The 18,929-nt window shown below is 41.1% G+C and overlaps 1 protein-coding gene across 1 annotated transcript; it reads right to left on the minus strand.

Annotated features, from left to right (window-relative positions):
- Positions 1–3,608: 3,608 nt before the first annotated feature.
- gapdhs (glyceraldehyde-3-phosphate dehydrogenase, spermatogenic) lies at positions 3,609–16,830 on the minus strand. The gene is made up of 11 exons (XM_072692351.1): positions 16,766–16,830; positions 9,406–9,465; positions 9,103–9,199; positions 8,211–8,317; positions 7,463–7,553; positions 6,578–6,696; positions 6,315–6,396; positions 6,042–6,193; positions 5,345–5,507; positions 5,114–5,211; positions 3,609–4,058 (listed from the first exon to the last, which is right to left on the minus strand). Exons 2-11 carry the CDS (start codon positions 9,432–9,434, stop codon positions 3,989–3,991), a joined length of 1,008 nt encoding a protein of 335 aa, XP_072548452.1. The 5' UTR covers positions 9,435–9,465; positions 16,766–16,830; the 3' UTR covers positions 3,609–3,988.
- Between the last annotated feature and the right edge of the window lie 2,099 nt (positions 16,831–18,929).

Below are 18,929 nucleotides of genomic sequence, written 5' to 3' on the forward strand. Positions count from 1 at the left end.
GATTAAATCCAACAGAAGCTTCCAGAAAATCAACATGTAGGAACACACACCATCACCTTTAAACCTGTCGATTTTAGCCATTTTTTGCCATTTTTTGCCATCATTTAAATAGTTATTCTTTACATTGTGTTAACTTTTAAGATGAATGGACCATCAGAAATGCTCCAGAATAACATCTTTAACATTTCCTAAGTTTAGAAGGTATTTCCTTCTTTTGGAGATGCCAAAATCTGCCATTCATACATACTTGTATATATTTATGGAGATATGTATCTTCAATAATAATAATAATAATAATAATAATAATAATAATAATATTTAACATCATTATTCTCCATAGGTGTAAGCTTATGGTCTGTATTTAAGCTAAACTGAGCATAAAGCAAATGTACATCTACATGTTTAAGGACAGACTATGATCTGTGTCACATGTCTGTGTAAGTCGTGGTTCAGTGCAGTCAAGCAGTTCCAGCAGACCAACCAGCACAACCACTCTTCATCACTGGAGCCATGTAACATTTACACGACAGCTGAAAACAGCTGAACAGAAGCACTGTCCCAAAGCTCCAGCTATGCCAAACTGTTCATACAGACATTTAAAAAAGAACTTACGTATTACTGAAGAAACTCCCATGTATTAGGAGCTGTGAAAGAGGCTCCACCGTTTACTTTCGTTTTCCGAGGAGGAGGAGGAGGAGGAGGAGGGGAGCGAGACAAACCGAAAGTCTGGACGTCTGGACTAGTTTACCTATTGGACCTATGCAGTCAGTCTGAGTGAGCATTTCAGCAAAAATAAAAAAATACATACAAATACAAATCAATTACTAAAACAAACCATTACAATTACTACTGCTCAGTACAGTACAGTACAGTACAGTGCTTACATACCCCAGAAATGTGTGGATCATTACTCCCCCATTACATACAGTGAGACAGTCAGCTTAATAATGTAGGATTTCGAGGTGGTAGGAAATGAACCATGGTAGGTGGGTGATTATTCAAATACTTTTTTATCCTCAGGTTATAAATGCATAATAGAAATACTTTACTACAAAAGAAATAGCTTAGGTATTACACATATTGTTTATTACACCCCCCCAGAAATCTGCACCAATATCATAATTAACACAACACAAATTTGCTTTAAATACAAGTACTTTACCATCTTGGGATTTTCCAAAACCTGACTTCCTTTGTGTATATAGTGCAACATATATAAATATATATAAATATATAATTGTGCAACATATTTCTGTAAAGAACTTTTAAAGGTAACATGTGTTTATGTTGTAATCATAGAAACAAAGACTGATAGGGGAGCACATGTCAGCCATGAGAGAAGAGTGATATTTTAATGTCTGGAAAAGTCATTTATGACACCGGGTAAAGACACCTGGTGATGATACTCACAGGTCTTTCATTTTATCTTTGCACTTTTTCGAAATTCAAACTACACTTCCTAAAACTAATGTTCACTGTTTTAGTCAATATGGCTGTAAGACATCAGTAGAGCTCTAGTAGAGCTCATCACTCCACTGCTGACCTCAGTGTGGAGTTCATGCATAGGTCATGTGCTTCAGTCTGCAGCGATGTGAAAAATATGAAAAAGAATAGAAATATTCACAAACAAACAAACAAAGACAATGTCATGTAAAGTACAGTGTTACATTACAACCATTTCTGAGGTTGTCCATTTGGTTAGACAATCAAATGCTGCCATCTACTGTTCACACTGATTAAATCCAACAGAAGCTTCCAGAAAATCAACATGTGGGAACACACACCATCACCTTTAAACCTGTCGATTTTGGCCATTTTCCATTTTTTGCCATCAGTTAAATTGTTATTCTTTACATTATGTGAGATTTCAATATCAATGGACCATAGGAAATGTTCCAGAATATCATTAACAAAAGGTCAGAAGGTATTTTCCTTCTTTTGGAGATGCCAAAATCTGCCATTCATCATTGAACTTGATAAGAAGTGAATTGAGCAAGATACATATCTCCAAAAATGGCATATTATATAAAAATGGGATATATATCTTGCTCAATTCACTTAAAATTAAAAGGTTCCACTTCAAAGCAACAACATCAATAATAATAATAATAATAATAATAATCATCATCATCATCATCATCTCCTTAGATGTAAGCTTATGGTCTCTATTTAGGCTAAACTGAGTCGAAGTCATCCATGTCTGTGTATGTCGTGGTTCAGTGCAGTCAAGCAGTTCCAGCAGACCAACCAGCACAACCACTTTCCATCACAGGATCCATGTAACATTTACAGTAGAGCTCTAGTAGAGCTCACCACTCCACTGCTGACCTCTGTGTGGAGTTCATGCATAGGTCTTGTGCTCCAGTCTTCCAGGGCTAAGCTCCGCCCTTCACCTTAGGCTTGTCTCCAGCACACAGGTGCTGTTCATAATTGGACTGATTAGGATTTCTCTTAACACCTCAGTTTGGGTGCTCTTACTTATTGCTGATTGGTTCGTGGTGTCTTGGAGAGTATTTTGCTTTTGACCCTCTGCCTTGTAATTGGACCTGAGTTATGGATTTGCTTAAGTTGGATTTGTTGGATTTGCCTAAATGATGCAATCATCTCACTATACACCCGAATCTCAGAGGATGGAATATACAGGCCAAAGCAGCCAATTTGCCAAGTCTGTTTTGAGAGTGAAGGGAGGCCCTACCCAGAATAGTGTTCCTATTAAAGGATTAAAGTGAGTGCAGTTATCCAGTGCTGTGCAGTTGCAGGACAACTTTGGTGAAGCTGATTAATGCATCCACTAGGTGTCACCCAATTATCATTTAAGCAATTATTAACCATAACCATAATCATCCATAGGTAACATCTCCAGGTTATAGAGGAGGTTAAAGGCCAGTGGCAGCTTGCCGGCCCGGGTATCGGATCCACAACCCAGTCCACAATAGCCGGAGCTCTAACCGCTGAGCCACCACTGCCCAGTGGCTGATTACAGACATGATACACTATATGTCCAAATGTTTGTGGACACTCCTTCTAAAGAATGGATTCAGCTACTTTAAGTTGCACCCATTGCTGAAACAAACATGCAAATGCGCACACACAGCTTGTCTAGTCCTTGTAGAGAAGCACTGCCAATAGAAAAGGACTCTCTGGAGCAGATAACCGTGCAGAACCTGTTGTGAACATTCCTAATGTCTAGTTGTAGGCTTGGGTAGCACAAAGCCCACCCCCAGCATTAAGCTCTGGAACGGTGTTCTTTGGAATGATGGTTGGTGCTCCATCGAATACTTTTGGGATAAGTTGGGGAGTTGGGAATGAAGTGAGATGGTGGTCCTGCAACATCGTGACCTCCTTAAAACTCTCATCAGTGAATGCAATCAAAGTGTCCCAATATTTTTGTCCATATCGCAAAGTACATTGTTGGGAAGGTAGTTAGTGGTTCCCTTACAGCACATTTAGACACATTAATTCTACTTCTTTATTAAATCAGTATGGTTTCTTCAAATTCAGGAGTCCAGAAGTAACAATAAAGCCACTGCTTCTGAGTTGTACTTATAAGCGTACTTCAGATTTCAGTGAGAACAAGCTCTACAGTCTGCATGGCAAGAGAGAAGAAATGGAAATATATTTTTTTATTTTATATTTATTATCTCTTAATCTGTGTTACAATAGCCTTTATCTCTGCACTTTTCAATTCATAACACCAATATAACATGGTAACATCCAGTATGGTAACATCTACAGCAATGCTTGTGGGGCGACACAGACACAGATACTGTCAAAGTCAAAACCGCCTCCAAGTGGGACTTGTTTTCATAAAGGAAAAAACTAACACTCGCACACAGACTACTACAGAGACTAGCTCGTCTTGTAGAGAGGGGTGGGAGGATGATAGGGCGTGTTACTATGGCTTGAGCTATGACATTAATTAAGTGCATGTAAAAGAAGGAATGGTGGTCCCAACTGGGCTTCTCGGCGTGTCCGGAGACGCAGACATTTACTCCTTGGAGTGCATGTACAGTAAGAGGTCAGCAACACGGTGGCTGTAGCCAAACTCATTGTCATACCTGTAAAAAAAAGAAAAAGAAAAAAAGATGGGAGGCACCCTGTTAGAATACAGCATTACTAACAATAATAAGGAAAATTTGGGAAAAAAAACTGGAAGGAGCATTGTAAAATCAGATGTACTACAGCAACTCCTATGGAAGAATGTTTAGGGTTAAAACTATTAAATAGTTATTTCTACAGTTTAATCTACTAAGTTAATAACAGGATTTTTTAACATTGTTGCAATAATTTAATATGTAAATGTGATCTACCAAATGTGAAAAGCCAAGTGAAAAGTCTTCAAACTTTTATTTAGTGTTTTAATTAGTTTTACACTTTTATTTAGTTACTGTTACTTAGTAACTGTGCATCCAATGAATGAAGCCATGTGCATGTTTTATCCAATAACAAAAAACACAGTAGCACTGATTCTACATGCTGATAATACTACGGCCAACATGGATCTTGTTGTTATGAAACACACTCTAACTTTACACAGGAAGGAAAAAACCTTCTTAACTTTCAATTGGAAGTCAATGCAAAAAGAATTTATTCATTTATTCTTTAAATTCTTTATTATTTAAGTCAATTTGGAGAATTCCTATTGGTCAATTGATCTTGCAATCTTTACTCAATGTAAAGAGCAACTGCCAGAATCACAATACGTAAAAAATTAAAAATGGAGATCCAAGTCTTTGGCATCACAGCGACAATAAACAAACACTGTAATCCTCTGGCAAGTTGAAAGGGTCATTGCCGAAGTCTCAATATGGACTGCCAAAGAAAATTTACATTTACATTTACCTGATGCTCTATTCCAGAGTGACTTACATGGTTACTCATATTACAGAGGTTGGCCAGTGCAGTGTTAGGAGTCTTGCCCAAGGACTCTTATTGGTGTAGCGCAGCATAGTCACCCAGACCAGGAATCGAACCCTAGTCTCCCACATAGTTTGGTAGCTCAGTGGCAGGTAGTGGTGTTATCTGTTGCACCACACCAAACCATTATTCTCAATTATTCTCATAGCAATGGTGGAACCCATTTTGTTTTTTTAAGAGTGTATGATTAACTTACCAGGAGATTAGTTTGACAAAGTTGTCGTTTAAGGAAATGCCGGCACCAGCATCAAAGATGGAGGAGTGGGTATCACCAATGAAGTCAGAGGACACAACCTAAACAACAAATAAACAAACCTAAGCTCTTTTGCAGACATTTATGGTATTCATAGGACACAGTATTTCACTACATGCTAACTTGTAAGCATTTAATACTAGTTGAGTATCTGTTTCTTTGTTTTACACTTACAGAGTCCTCTGTGTATCCCAGAATTCCCTTCAGGGGTCCATGTGAGGCCTTCTTGACAGACTCCTTGATGTCAGCGTAGCTGGCGGGCCTTGAGAGACGGCAGGTAAGATCCACCACTGACACATCAGCCACAGGCACACGGAAGGCCATGCCGGTCAGCTTGCTGTAACACCACAGGACAGGGAAAGTGTCAGCTTAGTTTTGTTCTACTTGAGCAATGTCAAGAATTATAGGTTCACTATATGGTATGATATGGTAAATGTATAGGGACACCTGCTTATTCATTGTTTCGTCGGAAATCAAGGGCATTAAAAAGTTTCTTGGTTTTGTTGAAATAACTGCCTCTTTCTACTTGATTTTCTACAGCCCACCTCATCCCCAGCTTAACTCCACAGCTCATTCCAAAATATTGGATAGAGCACCATCATTCCAGAAAATACAGTTTCACTGCTTCACAGCTTACTGCTTTATACCTCTCTAATCCACATCTAGCATTAGGCATTGTGCCAATAGGTTAATATTTATCTTCTCCAGAGAGTCCTATTCTATTGGCAATACTTCTCTACAGGCACTAGACGTGTGTGTGTGCAACTTAAAGTAGCTGTTAATGGTAATGCAGTCATTAGAAGGTGTGTCCACAAACATTTGGACATATAATGTATATTATTTTTAGGTGTTGGGTGCATCTCATGCTCACCCGTTAAGCTCGGGGATGACTTTGCCCACAGCCTTGGCAGCGCCGGTGGAGGCAGGGATGATGTTCTGGTGTGCACCACGACCATCGCGCCAGGCCTTAGCTGAGGGTCCGTCCACTGTCTTCTGGGTGGCAGTGTATGCATGCACTGTAGTCTGTCAGAACAAGACAACAAAAACCTTAAAATCTGAAGGAATTAATCTTACACCTGAAGCAAAGGAAATGAACAGAAAAGGGCTACTTGCACATGGTCAGTCACGCCATGCCTTGACTTACCATGAGGGCCTCCTCAATGCCGAAGTTGTCATGGATGACCTTGGCCAAGGGAGCTAAGCAGTTAGTTGTGCAGGATGCATTGCTGTGAGGTACACAACAAAATTCAAAGTTATTGAGATTAGTTAAAGTAGTAGTAAAGAAATGCTGACATGTCATGATGTCATTTTTGGAAAAACCCAGTAAGTTATTAAAACACATGCAATCTTGCGGAGGTTAAATTAATGGTGGTTATAAATGCTACTTGCAAAGAACAGTAAACTCACCTGACGATGGTCATGCTGGAGGGGTCATACTTGTCCTCATTTACTCCCATAACGAACATGGGGGCATCAGGGGAGGGGGCAGAAACAACCACACGCTTAGCACCACCCTGGAGGTGAGACTTTAGAGAAAACACAAACAAGCGTAGATTAGAAACTCAACCAGACAGCAACAGCATTTCATTTGCTCTCACACAAAAGCCTTGTACGCTATATGTCCAAATGTTTGTGGAGGCCCCTTTTAATAATGTATTCAGCTACTTTAACTGCACGCATTGCTGATACAGATGTGTAAATGCACACACACACAGCTTGTTAAGTCCCTATAGTGAAGTACTGCCAATAGGACTCTCCAGAGCAGATAAACATTAACCTATTAGCACCATGTCTAATGCCAGGCATAGGCTAGAGGAGTGTAAAGCCTCCAAGTTTTCTCTGGAATGATGGAGCTCCATCCAATATTTTTTGGAGGTGGGGATAAGTTGGAGGTGGTGATCCTCCAATGTCCTGACCTCACTAACACTTCTGTAGCTAAATGTAATAAAATCATCAGAGTAGTGCTCATAAATCTAGTAGAAAGCCCTCTCTGGACAGTAGAGACAGTTACTCGTCATACAAAAGCATGATGGACTCTTTTTTTAAGGTGACCCCATATTTTTGTCCATGTAGCGTATCTCCACAATGGCAACTTCTAAAGAAAGTCAATGTAAAATCTTTTTTTTTTATCTTTTTATTTTGGAGCATTTCTATTGGCCCTTCCATCATGAATGTCTAACTGATTATTACGAATAACTGCCAGATTCACAATCTGTCTTGGCAAATGCTTTTTGCGTGACAGCTGCAATTTGTTGTTCGACTGACTGTGTCTGGGTTTCAGAAGAAACTTACAGAGGCCTTCTCAATGCTGAGGAAGACTCCAGTGGACTCAACAACATATGCGGCACCAGCATCACCCCATGGGATCTCAGCAGGCTTCATACTGAGAAGAAAGAGATGAGAAACTGTTTAGCACAAGAATTCCATAAAAGGATGGTGGGACCTGCTGAGAGCTGAACAGTATGAGAGCTTGACTAAAGCTCAACCTGGGTTCCATCCTAGTGGATAGCCCCTACCACTAGAGCGTGCTCCAGAGCAAATCACTCACTCCAGTGCACTCTGGACAAAAAGTAAAATCATAGACTTGGAAGAATTCTTTTTTCCAAGACCTTAACAATGCATTAAAACTAGTGAGATTAGTTTGCATGATCTGATGTGCATTATTCCCGCTGACCCTCTCCTTCAGAAGAATGCAAGGTTAACACTCTAGGAGAAGCATTTCTTGAATGAAGAGATGAGCTGTGACTCGTCTGTAGATGCCTTTAGCTTTCACTTGGTCTAACCCACTGCCTGTGTTATCACTAGGTGACTGCGCCTGTTCTTCACTGGCGCCAGACCTCATAGGCCTACAATAACAGATGGGGATTAGCACCTTAGAGCCAGAGCTTTGTGCATGAAGCAACAAAGGAAAGCTCCTATAGTATGTGGATTTTACTCTGGTACTGGAAAGCTGAAATACTGCTAAATCTGTGTGCTAGAAGAAAAGCCTTGTACAAGTGTGGTGACCCAACATGCTCACCAACATTTTTGTGAAACTCACCACTGGAAAACGGAGATAGTGTGGTCATCGACGATAAGCTTGCCATCCTCATGGCGCACCTCTCCGTTGTAACGCCCGTGGGTGGAGTCATATTTGAACATGTAGACCTATCAGATAAATTAGAATATTAGATGTATTTGTGTCATGGGCATCTGCACTGATGCACTACAATATTAAGTCCTGACTCCAGTTCTGGGGGCCTGAGCACTGCACAGAACTTGCTAAATGCTACAGCAGGATAAAGATTCTCCACTAGAGGGCACTATTAGCACTTACAAATGTGCATGTTTTCAGACCATTTCACTGTCATTTGAAAGTGTATGAAGTAAAAGACCCAGAACACAGCCTACAGTATTCAGTGTTGCTGCCCCTGATACCAGTACAGACATTTGATATGCTGTTTATGTTTATGAGAAGTGATGAGGAGGAACGATCATTCAGCTAGACTGAATGGAACCACTTAATATTTGGGGGCTGGATGCTGTGCACAATATCTGGATAGCAGAAACACAAATTTCAGTTTTGTAATAATAATAAAATCTCCTAGGGGTTTAAATGTGTATTCGTACTGAATCATCACAATTTGTTTTATGACTTTGCTTTTCTGCTTGTCCAAATTGTGAGGTCCAAACCATGGCACGAGCCGCACTATTTGTGTACTGTTACACCCCTAAAATCTCCATATTTTGTGCATTTCCACATTAAAGCTATATCTGAAATCAGTCTTTATGCCTCAATTCTGTGTTCTCAAGTCTGCGTTAACAGTGTAAAAATCATAGGGCTATAAATAGGACCGGAACTGAGCAACACTAGAGTGTTTCTATAGCAGCTGTAGAGTGCTGACAGGTCTATGAATGAGCCAGGATTTATGGTTCAACTAGCCTGGACTTACCATGTACTGCAGATCGATGAAAGGGTCATTGATGGCTGTGACTTTAATTCCCTTCTGCAGGCAGGCCCTGAGGACCAGACGGCCAATGCGGCCAAATCTGACAAGAGAAAGATAATGTTTCAAATGTATTACAGTCATTATAGGCTGTATGATATTCCTGACTTAAATAAGTCACTATTGATCATGAAAGTGATTTACTTCCACAGTATAATGAAACATAACTTGTAATTCTCTTCTGACTATGCCAAAAAACTATGTTACCAAGCCATACAAGAATACACACACGGATATGCAGCTACTTACCCGTTGATTCCAACGCAAAGGTCTGACATTTTTACAGTTAGGTGGGTTGTGGGTTAGAACCTGCAATTAGAGACAGAGAAAAGCAACATATTAGTCAAACATGCAGCCTACACTTGTGAAGCACTTATTTTTGTGCTAGAAATACTGTTCAACTCTCAGGTACTCTTAATTGTCCTCATTAGCAATTTGCTTAAAGACAGTACCAACTGTAATGCACAGGCTGCCTACTAACAGCAACCTACAGCAAGCTTGTGTCTGCAGGCACTTTAGAACTGTTAAACTAGCTCTTAGCCAGTCCAGTGCTCTGAAAAGTGGGAGTGATCTTGGACGCTGTTGCAGAAAAACAGATACCATTGTTTTGGCCTCCATTAGAATGCTGTTCAGGGAGTTTTAAGCGCTTGCCCGGACCCACATACTTTTGCCAGTCAGATCTATTGCGTTGCCTTCAGCCAAAGAGCAGCCAGTAACTATAGCAAAATAAGCCACAGGAACTGCAAAAGCCTCCTTTCGTCCCTCTTAACTTCTCCTTTACACTTTGCTCAACATTCGGCTACCAAACAGCTTCCTGGATGATACTTCTGACTTCTTTACAGCAGTTTCCAAGCCTTGTTAAAACATAATACGCTTCTTAGATTTCATACCAAGCTTACTGAAAGTGAGTGGAACAAGCAGAAAAAGGGGTGTATGCACACGTTGCCAGGCACACTGCTGAAGCAAGTTGCTACATGCATGGTATCTTCACAAGTGAACCTCTATAATGTGTATAACTACCACCCACCCCCACAGAGGGGGAAAAAACATGCTAGGTTATGCAACCTGAATCCACTGAGCAAAAAATGGACAGTTGGTATACTTGGGTTGGAGCCAAAGAATGCTTCCATATTGCCGTATAAGGTTTACTCAGCGGGGAGAGTCAACTTGTGAAGAAAGCAGAAAGAGACAGGAAGTGGGTGGAGTTTCATCCAGGACACAGATCACACTATGGTGCCCCAGTTCTGTTTAGAAAGACGTGAATAATTGCAGCAGTACTGACTAAGAATTTACATCCAGAAGTAATTGATGTAAGAAATCAATGCACTGTGTCGTTACAAAATGAAGAAGTAGTAAGACCTAACGTTCTCTCGAGTGAAGCAATCTCAGAGTGGCTTAGTTTACTGCAGTGTTTCACCCACTGCAGAAGAGAGAACATACATCAGGCTTAGTATTACAGCATTATAACAGTGTATGTGTTTATGCCGTACTATGGTAACATCTGTCAGGGCAGAGAGCTCACATTTTGTCTGTAATTACATAATACAGGCATGTGATGCACTCTATGTCCAAATGTTTGTGGACACCCCTTCTTTTTAATGAATTCAGCTGCACACACAGCTTGTATAATCTCTAAAGTTAAGCACGGAAAAAAGAATGGGAAACTGGAGCTGGAGCAGCCAGACATGAGCCTAAGGCCACCATGCACAATGCCAAGGACTGGCTAGGTGGGTATAAGCCACCCAGCATTGAGCTGTGGAGCAGTGGGACTGTGTTTTCTGGAGTGATGGACATCCATCCAGTACCTCTGGGATGAGTTGGAGTGCCATAACTGACCATCTAAATTAGAAATCTAAATTAGTACCTGACCTTGCCAATGGTCGTATGGCGGAATGCAATCAAATCCTCACTGCAATGTTTCAAATCTAGTGGACAGCCTTCCTAGAAGAGTAGAGCAAGTTATTGGTCAGAGCCTGCCAGTAACAGAAGCGTGTCTAACCGACTCACTCGCTAGTACAAAAGCCCCAAGAGCTATTGCCGCTTCACACATGTCAAATCACTGAGCGATGCACTGGCCTTTCGGTTAATACAGGGACACACAACCGTACATGAGATAATGACACAGAGATGGATACAGAATAAAGGGCTCTCCATTAACGGGCTATGCCTCTTTCCATTGGAAGAGAGCCGAAACGATCCGTACCACAGTGGAAAGGCTCTGAGCCTCATGGTAATGAGGGAAATCACCTTCAGGCTCTGAATGGATTGTCCAATCAAAGCCTTTAACCAATCAACTCGAAATTGATCCAAACGGGTTGCCTATTGGATCGCCCTTTGAGCGGCAGGTTCAATGTCTGGCTCTTTGAGAGAGCTGAATTAGCTGAAGCTGACCTGAACATAACCCTGCATGACCTCTGAATGCAAGATACTAGGCCTAGCTAATTTAAAGAGCCCATATTCACATTGTATTTTCTTCTGGAGTCTTCTGTGGTTTCACATGCAATTTTTTTCTGTTACTGTTCTGTTATTTTCCAACCTTATTTTATCCCTTTTAAACAGACTTATGCATGCAAATTATCTTTGCTCTGATTGGCTGCCCTTTATTGTGCCTCATTTAAAAAGCAGCTGAGCTGAAACGCTCTTTGTAACTATAGGGTGAACAGGCATGGCTAAACTCTAGCAGGATGAAATTTAAATTTAAGGCTATTGCTGTAGCTTGGTTTCCATATATAGAGCTTACATACATCCTAAATTTGAGAAAAATCTAATTTTTCATAATATGGATCCTTTAAATGTAAATTAGTCGGCTGCAAATCCATGACCAGTAAAAGCAAGTGCATATTCCACTCATACTTTACACTGGAAAAAAACAAGCATGGACTTACTGTAAAAAAACAAGGTTCTGCACTGCTGTCCCCTTCAAAACAAGCTAATGAACTAAATCCAGGAGTCAGAAGCAGGTCTGCCTATCACTGGATAGTCTAATTCAAGACTGCCCTTGCATCTGGCTCACTGTAACAGAAGACATTCTACTAATCTTCTAATCTGGAGCTGTGTGTGTGTGTTTGTGTGTGTGCATGCATGCAAAGAGTCTGGCGAACCTAACCCGGCTGGATTATCCTAATCTCTCCTAGCCCTCTCTTACCCCGTGCTGTTTTATACAGGGTACCAACATGCACTGCGCCAGCTCTGATTGACTGACTGGCCTAGTTGAACCTGCCCAGCACATTCAGTCATATACGCACGCAGCTGTGAGATTCCTGCTGGGCTGCATCACTGCCATGCACTGTTGTATAAAGCTTAGTAAAATGGATTGAGGCTTTATTTGAATGCAACAGTATACAGACTGTCAGTAAACAGCTGTAGAAATGCAGCATACTTCTCCTCCAGCCTCTGCAGAGGCTGTAAAGGAGTGGTCTGAAATTGCAGGGGTAGATCACATGACAACAGCCAAGGTCACCGCAAGAGGTGGGACGAGAAGAATGCATCTCAGGGCTGCTCAGTGTTGAGTTTCCCTTCCTTTTCCTTCCTAGCTTTGTGCACTTGGCCTGCTTTGCCTCTTAAAAGAGCTACTAACTGCAGGTTTCAGCTCAAACCCAAAGCTATTACACCCCATTCAGCCAGCCAATCGAGGACCTCTGAAGGCAGTAATTAGTTGGTTTAGGTGGGATGGATTAGGGTTGCATCCAGTATCTGCAGGAGGGTGCTCTCCAGACCACTACACTACACTTATAAGTAAAGTTCTCTATAAGCAGTGCCATAGAAGAACCACTTTATGAGAGTGTATAGGTTACATTTTCCCTGATGGCAATATAATTACCATATACTTACCAACTAGGCTAGCTTCTAATATTATTGTCCAATTATTATTTTTAATCTAATGTTTTATGCTGTATTTTATCATTTTACCGGATAAGAAGAACCACATCCAGTGGTTCTTGACGAGTCATTGCTTGAAAACCCAAACCTAGCACACTTACACTGTTTTTACGGACAGGTTTGTCTATTTTGCTCTCTAGTGGAGAGCAGATCTTACGTTCACAAGCTTCTTTGTTTCATTTACATGGTTTTTAGTGGTGGTGTTTAGGCTAGGTATTTGTGTAGTTCATTAGTGGACAAAGCCTGTACTTAAATATGACCTATTACACTGTACAAACATTAAACTAAACTTATATTAGAGTGATTATAAACTAGTGAGTTTCAATGTAAATAGAAAATAAAATAATAATAATAGAAAACATTTAAAAAATACAATATCATAATATATGAGTAGATATGGTACTAACGACTGTTAATAGTAAGCATGTCAGTGTCTAACCATATCTGCAGGCAGGCCATATCCTGCTGAGCTCGAACAGTACATAAGGTATAAAGTATACAGACAACAAGGCCTAACAGCTGTGATATTCTTGGAAAACTGATGGCAGAAAAGGCAGTCAATGCAGGTCCCACATGATGGCACCAATTAAAAAGATCCTATGGCTTCAAATAAAAAACTCATAAGGTGAATGGGTCAAATAACAGTCTGCTGGCAGTAGGCTGGTGACTCTAATTACAATGGAGGAGAATCAAATGACCACTGTGTTTCAGAGGCCCACCTCTGCGCTGGCCCAAATTCACTCGCTACACTGTTCTACAGTAGCGCCACTCTAGAAGAGCGATACCAGAAAACAACTCCACATATATGTATACTATTACTATATATATATTTAACTAATATATATAAATAATATTTAATTAAATATTTTATTTTTGTGGTTCATAATGGTAAATTAATCTTTGTGCAGCACTGAAACACAAGGAAAATACCTATTAATTGCTTTTTAATATCAACTTAATGACATTTAATTGCTATTTAATATCATGCTATTATAAACATCAAAAAATAAAATATCACATATGCTGGAGTTTACCCCTGGTGAGGTTGTCTCCTGCCAGAATGACCCAATCACACAGGACTGGAGGAAGTTGCCCTTGGCTGAGGCAACAGAGTGCCACACCCCCCCTTTCACAGTCGCAGGGCCAGAGACAAGCACACAGCCGCATCAACCCAGTTACGAGCCGTTTCCCCCTCTAAAAAACAGGACTAACTGGGTCAACCTCCCCTGGGGACAATCGCACATCAATTTCAGTGGAAAACGTCCTTTACCGTAGCATATTCATCACAAATGAGTCCAGACAAAGTGAACTTATCAGCAAATCCTCTGCATTTGGGTGAGAACGCACGCCCATTTCAGGCTATACTGAGCTTTCCGCTGCGCATTTGGGACACATCACGGTTCAGTAGGTGCAGCTTGTGACGAGGTGATTAACAAACTGAGACAGTTCATGGCTTCTGTAAATGACTGGAGGGGGAATCCATTCGAGTCTGGGGAGGTGACTGGAAGCCATTTTGAGGAAGTGCTGTGTCATACCATGGCCATTTACACAGGCTGGTGTGGGCGACACACAAAGGCCGCATCAGAGGCTGCAGATAAGGAAATTACTCACGGACATTCCTTCATAACTCACTACATACCTCTGTGTGGTCATGTTGACTCAGAAAAGTTGCACAGTTTCAGGTTGCTCTGTGCACCGTAGTGCTCTGGCATGTAATTAGCAATGAATTACACGTGTAGTAAAAGAAAAGAGGGGCTATAACTAGTAAAATGTGTCACCTCACCCCCCCCCTTAATTTACCTCCTCTCACTCACTCTTTTTTCCTCAGTAATTTTCCACCAGCCACCTCTGAACACGAGGTGGAGGCCCAACACTGCAATAGACTCCTTCAAGAGCCACTGAGAGAAACCTCGGCATCTTTAATATGTATATAATATAACTGTAATATACACACAGATACACAGCAACATTTTAATCCATTTATTCTGCTGTTGCACAAATTGAGCCGTACAGTGCACGGCTAAATACCCAATGCTCTGAATGTGAATGAATGTAAAGCTAATGTCAAGACAGGCAGACTCGATGTCAGTGGACACCAGAGGACATCCTGTGGTCTCCAGCTGCAGTGGGGTCATTAGGGGGAAGGCTTTCATGAGGAAGGCCTTCATGAAATCTGCCTGCTGTGCCATCATGGACATCCGATCTGCTCCCTTTTGTAAAAGCCAGCCTGATTGCAACTTTACAGTAGAATTTTTCTACAGTTTTAAATATTAATGAAAGTTAATGTATAGATATTTTATTATATTATTATTAAGCCATTTTGGATCATTTCTATTGGTCAGTTCTTCCTAAAAATGTGAAGAACGGCACGATTTGCACTGTCAAAATAGAGATGCATGGTTATGCAAGAAAGTGACAACATGTAATAATACTCATGAGTAGCAATAAATAGATCATAAGTAAGTGGTTTATTAAAAAAACAATATTTAAAGAATAGAGGAATGTTTTAATAGAGGCACACTTCAGTCCCCCACCCTCGGCGGATCTGACTCAGACTGGTCCTGGTTGCATCAGCACCACCAACCACATGAGGTACCTGGCACTCGGCACGTAGACCATGTAAGGCCCATGCAGGGGAACAAGTGAGGCATCTCACATCTCTGCCAAAACCCCATGAACCTAAAGCTGTTTAGTCACTCCCACTATTCACTATTCAACTATAGACTATAGACGATGTTTTCAGAAGGGCAAAGATGTGAAACAACCCTGGTCTGACCTTGACGCTGGATACGACCTTCAGCATGAATAAAGAGAACAGCCGACATCTCCCCGACGATATGCCGACGCACAGCCGACGGTTTACAGCACGAGAGGATCGGCCGGACAGACAGGGGGGCGGCCTTACGTTCACGTTACTTGTTGCTTGATTGCAGACGAGCCTACAGACGACCCTCAGCCAGGCCCCGAGTGATGCAGCGTTCACGGACTCAACCACAAGGTCTCAAAATGTCACAAAAATGCGTTAAAACTGCAACTAATCGTGTAAAACTCGCGAAAAAATTAAGAATAAAAATATTAAGTTAAATAATAAAAAGTAGCTAAATTTAAAAAAAGAAGAAAAAGTACCCGGATGACACGCTCTTGAACGACGTGACGTAATATGGCTTCATATTAAGGGGCTATAGGAGGCTAAAACAAGGTTTACGTAAATAATATCTAATTTACGTAAAAATATAATGCGTAAATGTTCACGTGATTATTAAAAGACGACGTTTTTCTGCGACAAAATCTCGAATTTCATCCTAGTTGCACGCAAAAACGAGAAAAAAAGAGAGATGCGGACGCATTATTATTCCTACGCCAAAAAAACTAGCACCGCACTTATAGATAACTGGGGTGCTAAGCATCCATTTGGCAACCCTTTTCAGTGCAAGACTGTCCTATCTGAGTCTGTAACGGCAGTCCAGTCAGCTTGTGTCTGGCTTACTGTGCAGAAAGCGGTTATATAACCGAGCTGGCTAAAGCTGCGTCCTTGACGGCGAGGCCTGAAGTGAGGCAGCGGAGGGATACATCCCTTCCTCCCTTCCTTCTCCCATCCTTCCAAAAACACTTATTTTTTTTAAACATTTGAATTAAACTGAATTAAAAGGTTGGCTATTTGAAAACGTACGGAAATGAAGATTTAGGTGTGTGAATATTGGCAGATTGCGAGCGACGAGTTCAGACCTACCTCTTTCTGAGTGATGCTGCAGCCACTGCACCCTGCCGGCCGTGGGCTTCCTCCTTATATAGCAGACACGTGCACGGGTCTGGTCTCCCTGGCGACGTGACGTCACCGCGCTAAAGGATTCGCTGTATATCGGAACGTGCGGACACGAGAGGACGGGCACGGCTGCCATGGAAACAGTGTGAGGAGACTGAGGGTGGTTATGAAGGGCAGCAGAAGGAGGAGAGCAATACAGCGGGTTCATACGGTGGACAGAGGGTTACACTTACATCCAGCCTCACTGAATTTACTTTATCTGACATATGATTTCAGTTATAGTCATGTTATAGTCATGTTATAGTCATGTTATAGTCATGTTGTTAGTAGATTTGTTTTCATTCAGTGCTAGCTGAATCACGAATCATTGAATCACGCACTGAATCGGTTCGCCTGAACAAAATCAATTGTAGTTATCTATTATCTGAATTGAGTCAAAATTACACCTAATGCATGCCCTTTCATTTATTAAAGATTTGTACTTCCCCATATATTTTCCTAATGTGTATGCAAATTCTCTCTCTCATATATATATATATATATATATGTGTGTGTGTGTGTGTGTGTGTGTGTGTGTGTGTGTGTATCTGAATCTTTGTCAAGGACCAAGATGCGTCAGAGCATCTCCAAAACATCAGGCAGGTCTCGTGGGGTTTTCTGGTATGCAAGTGGTCCAGTGAAAATGGCCAGTGACAAGGTCATGCACATCTAAGGCTCACTGATGCAGTCCATAGAGGCCCCACCTGACCACCTACAGGACTTAAAGCATCTGCTGCTAACATCTTGGTGCCATATGCCACACGTATTCAGAGGCCTTGTGCATCAAATGGACAGATCTGTTGTGGCGGTACAATATTAGGTACTAATGTTATGGCGGATCGGTGTATGCATATGTAAATACACACACACACATCTTATCTATCTATCTATCTATCTATCTATCTATCTGCATGTCTGTCTATCTATCTATCTATCTATCTATCTATCTATCTATCTATCTGCATGTCTGTCTATCTATCTATCTGCATGTCTGTCTGTCTATCTATCTATGCATGTCTGTCTATCTATCTATATCTCTATATATCTGTCTGTCTGTCTATCTATCTATCTATGCATGTCTGTCTATCTATCTATATCTCTGTCTATCTATCTATCTATCTATCTATCTATCTATCTATCTATCTATCTGTCTGTCTATCTATCTATCTATATCTCTATATATCTATCTGTCTGTCTACCTATCTATCTATATCTCCATATATCTATCTGTCTGTCTATCTATCTATATCTCTATATATCTGTCTGTCTATCTATCTATCTATCTATCTATCTATCTGTCTGTCTATCTATCTATCTATATCTCTATATATCTGTCTGTCTACCTATCTATCTATATCTCTATATATCTATCTGTCTGTCTATCTATCTATCTATGCATGTCTGTCTATCTATCTATCTATGTATATCTCCATATATCTATCTGTCTGTCTATCTATCTATCTATGCATGTCTGTCTATCTATCTATCTATATCTCTATATATCTATCTGTCTGTCTACCTATCTATCTATATCTCCATATATCTATCTGTCTGTCTATCTATCTATCTATATCTCCATATATCTATCTGTCTGTCTACCTATCTATCTATATCTCCATATATCTATCTGTCTGTCTATCTATATCTCTATATATCTGTCTGTCTGTCATATGGCAACACAGGAGAGGGTATGATGCCGAGGGGCTGCTACTTTGGCCGATTACTCTGTGGATAATCTACATAGCTGCATGCACAGTTCCATGCATTTCCCAGATATCCATGAACCAGCCCAGCCCAGACCTTATTACACTGCTGGTGGAAACGGAAGCTCCACGCGCAGGAGCACGTGACGAACGGAGGCGTGTCGCACTTGCAGGCAACTGAGCTACGTGCGAGACAGCGCGCGCGCCTCTGCGCACACTCTCAGACCCTCCTCTGATGAGCAGAAAGAGGAAGAGAGGGCGGGTCACTGCGGTTTAACCCACTATGAGCAACAGCAGTGGAAACCTACACTTTTCAGGAAGAGCATCCGCTGGCGTCCTGCAACAGCGCGCCCCCGTGTGGCAGCACCCAACACGACCACAGTATTGAT

Source organism: Salminus brasiliensis, chromosome 1 (genome assembly GCF_030463535.1).
Source record: "Salminus brasiliensis chromosome 1, fSalBra1.hap2, whole genome shotgun sequence".
Taxonomy (NCBI): Eukaryota; Metazoa; Chordata; class Actinopteri; order Characiformes; family Bryconidae; genus Salminus; species Salminus brasiliensis.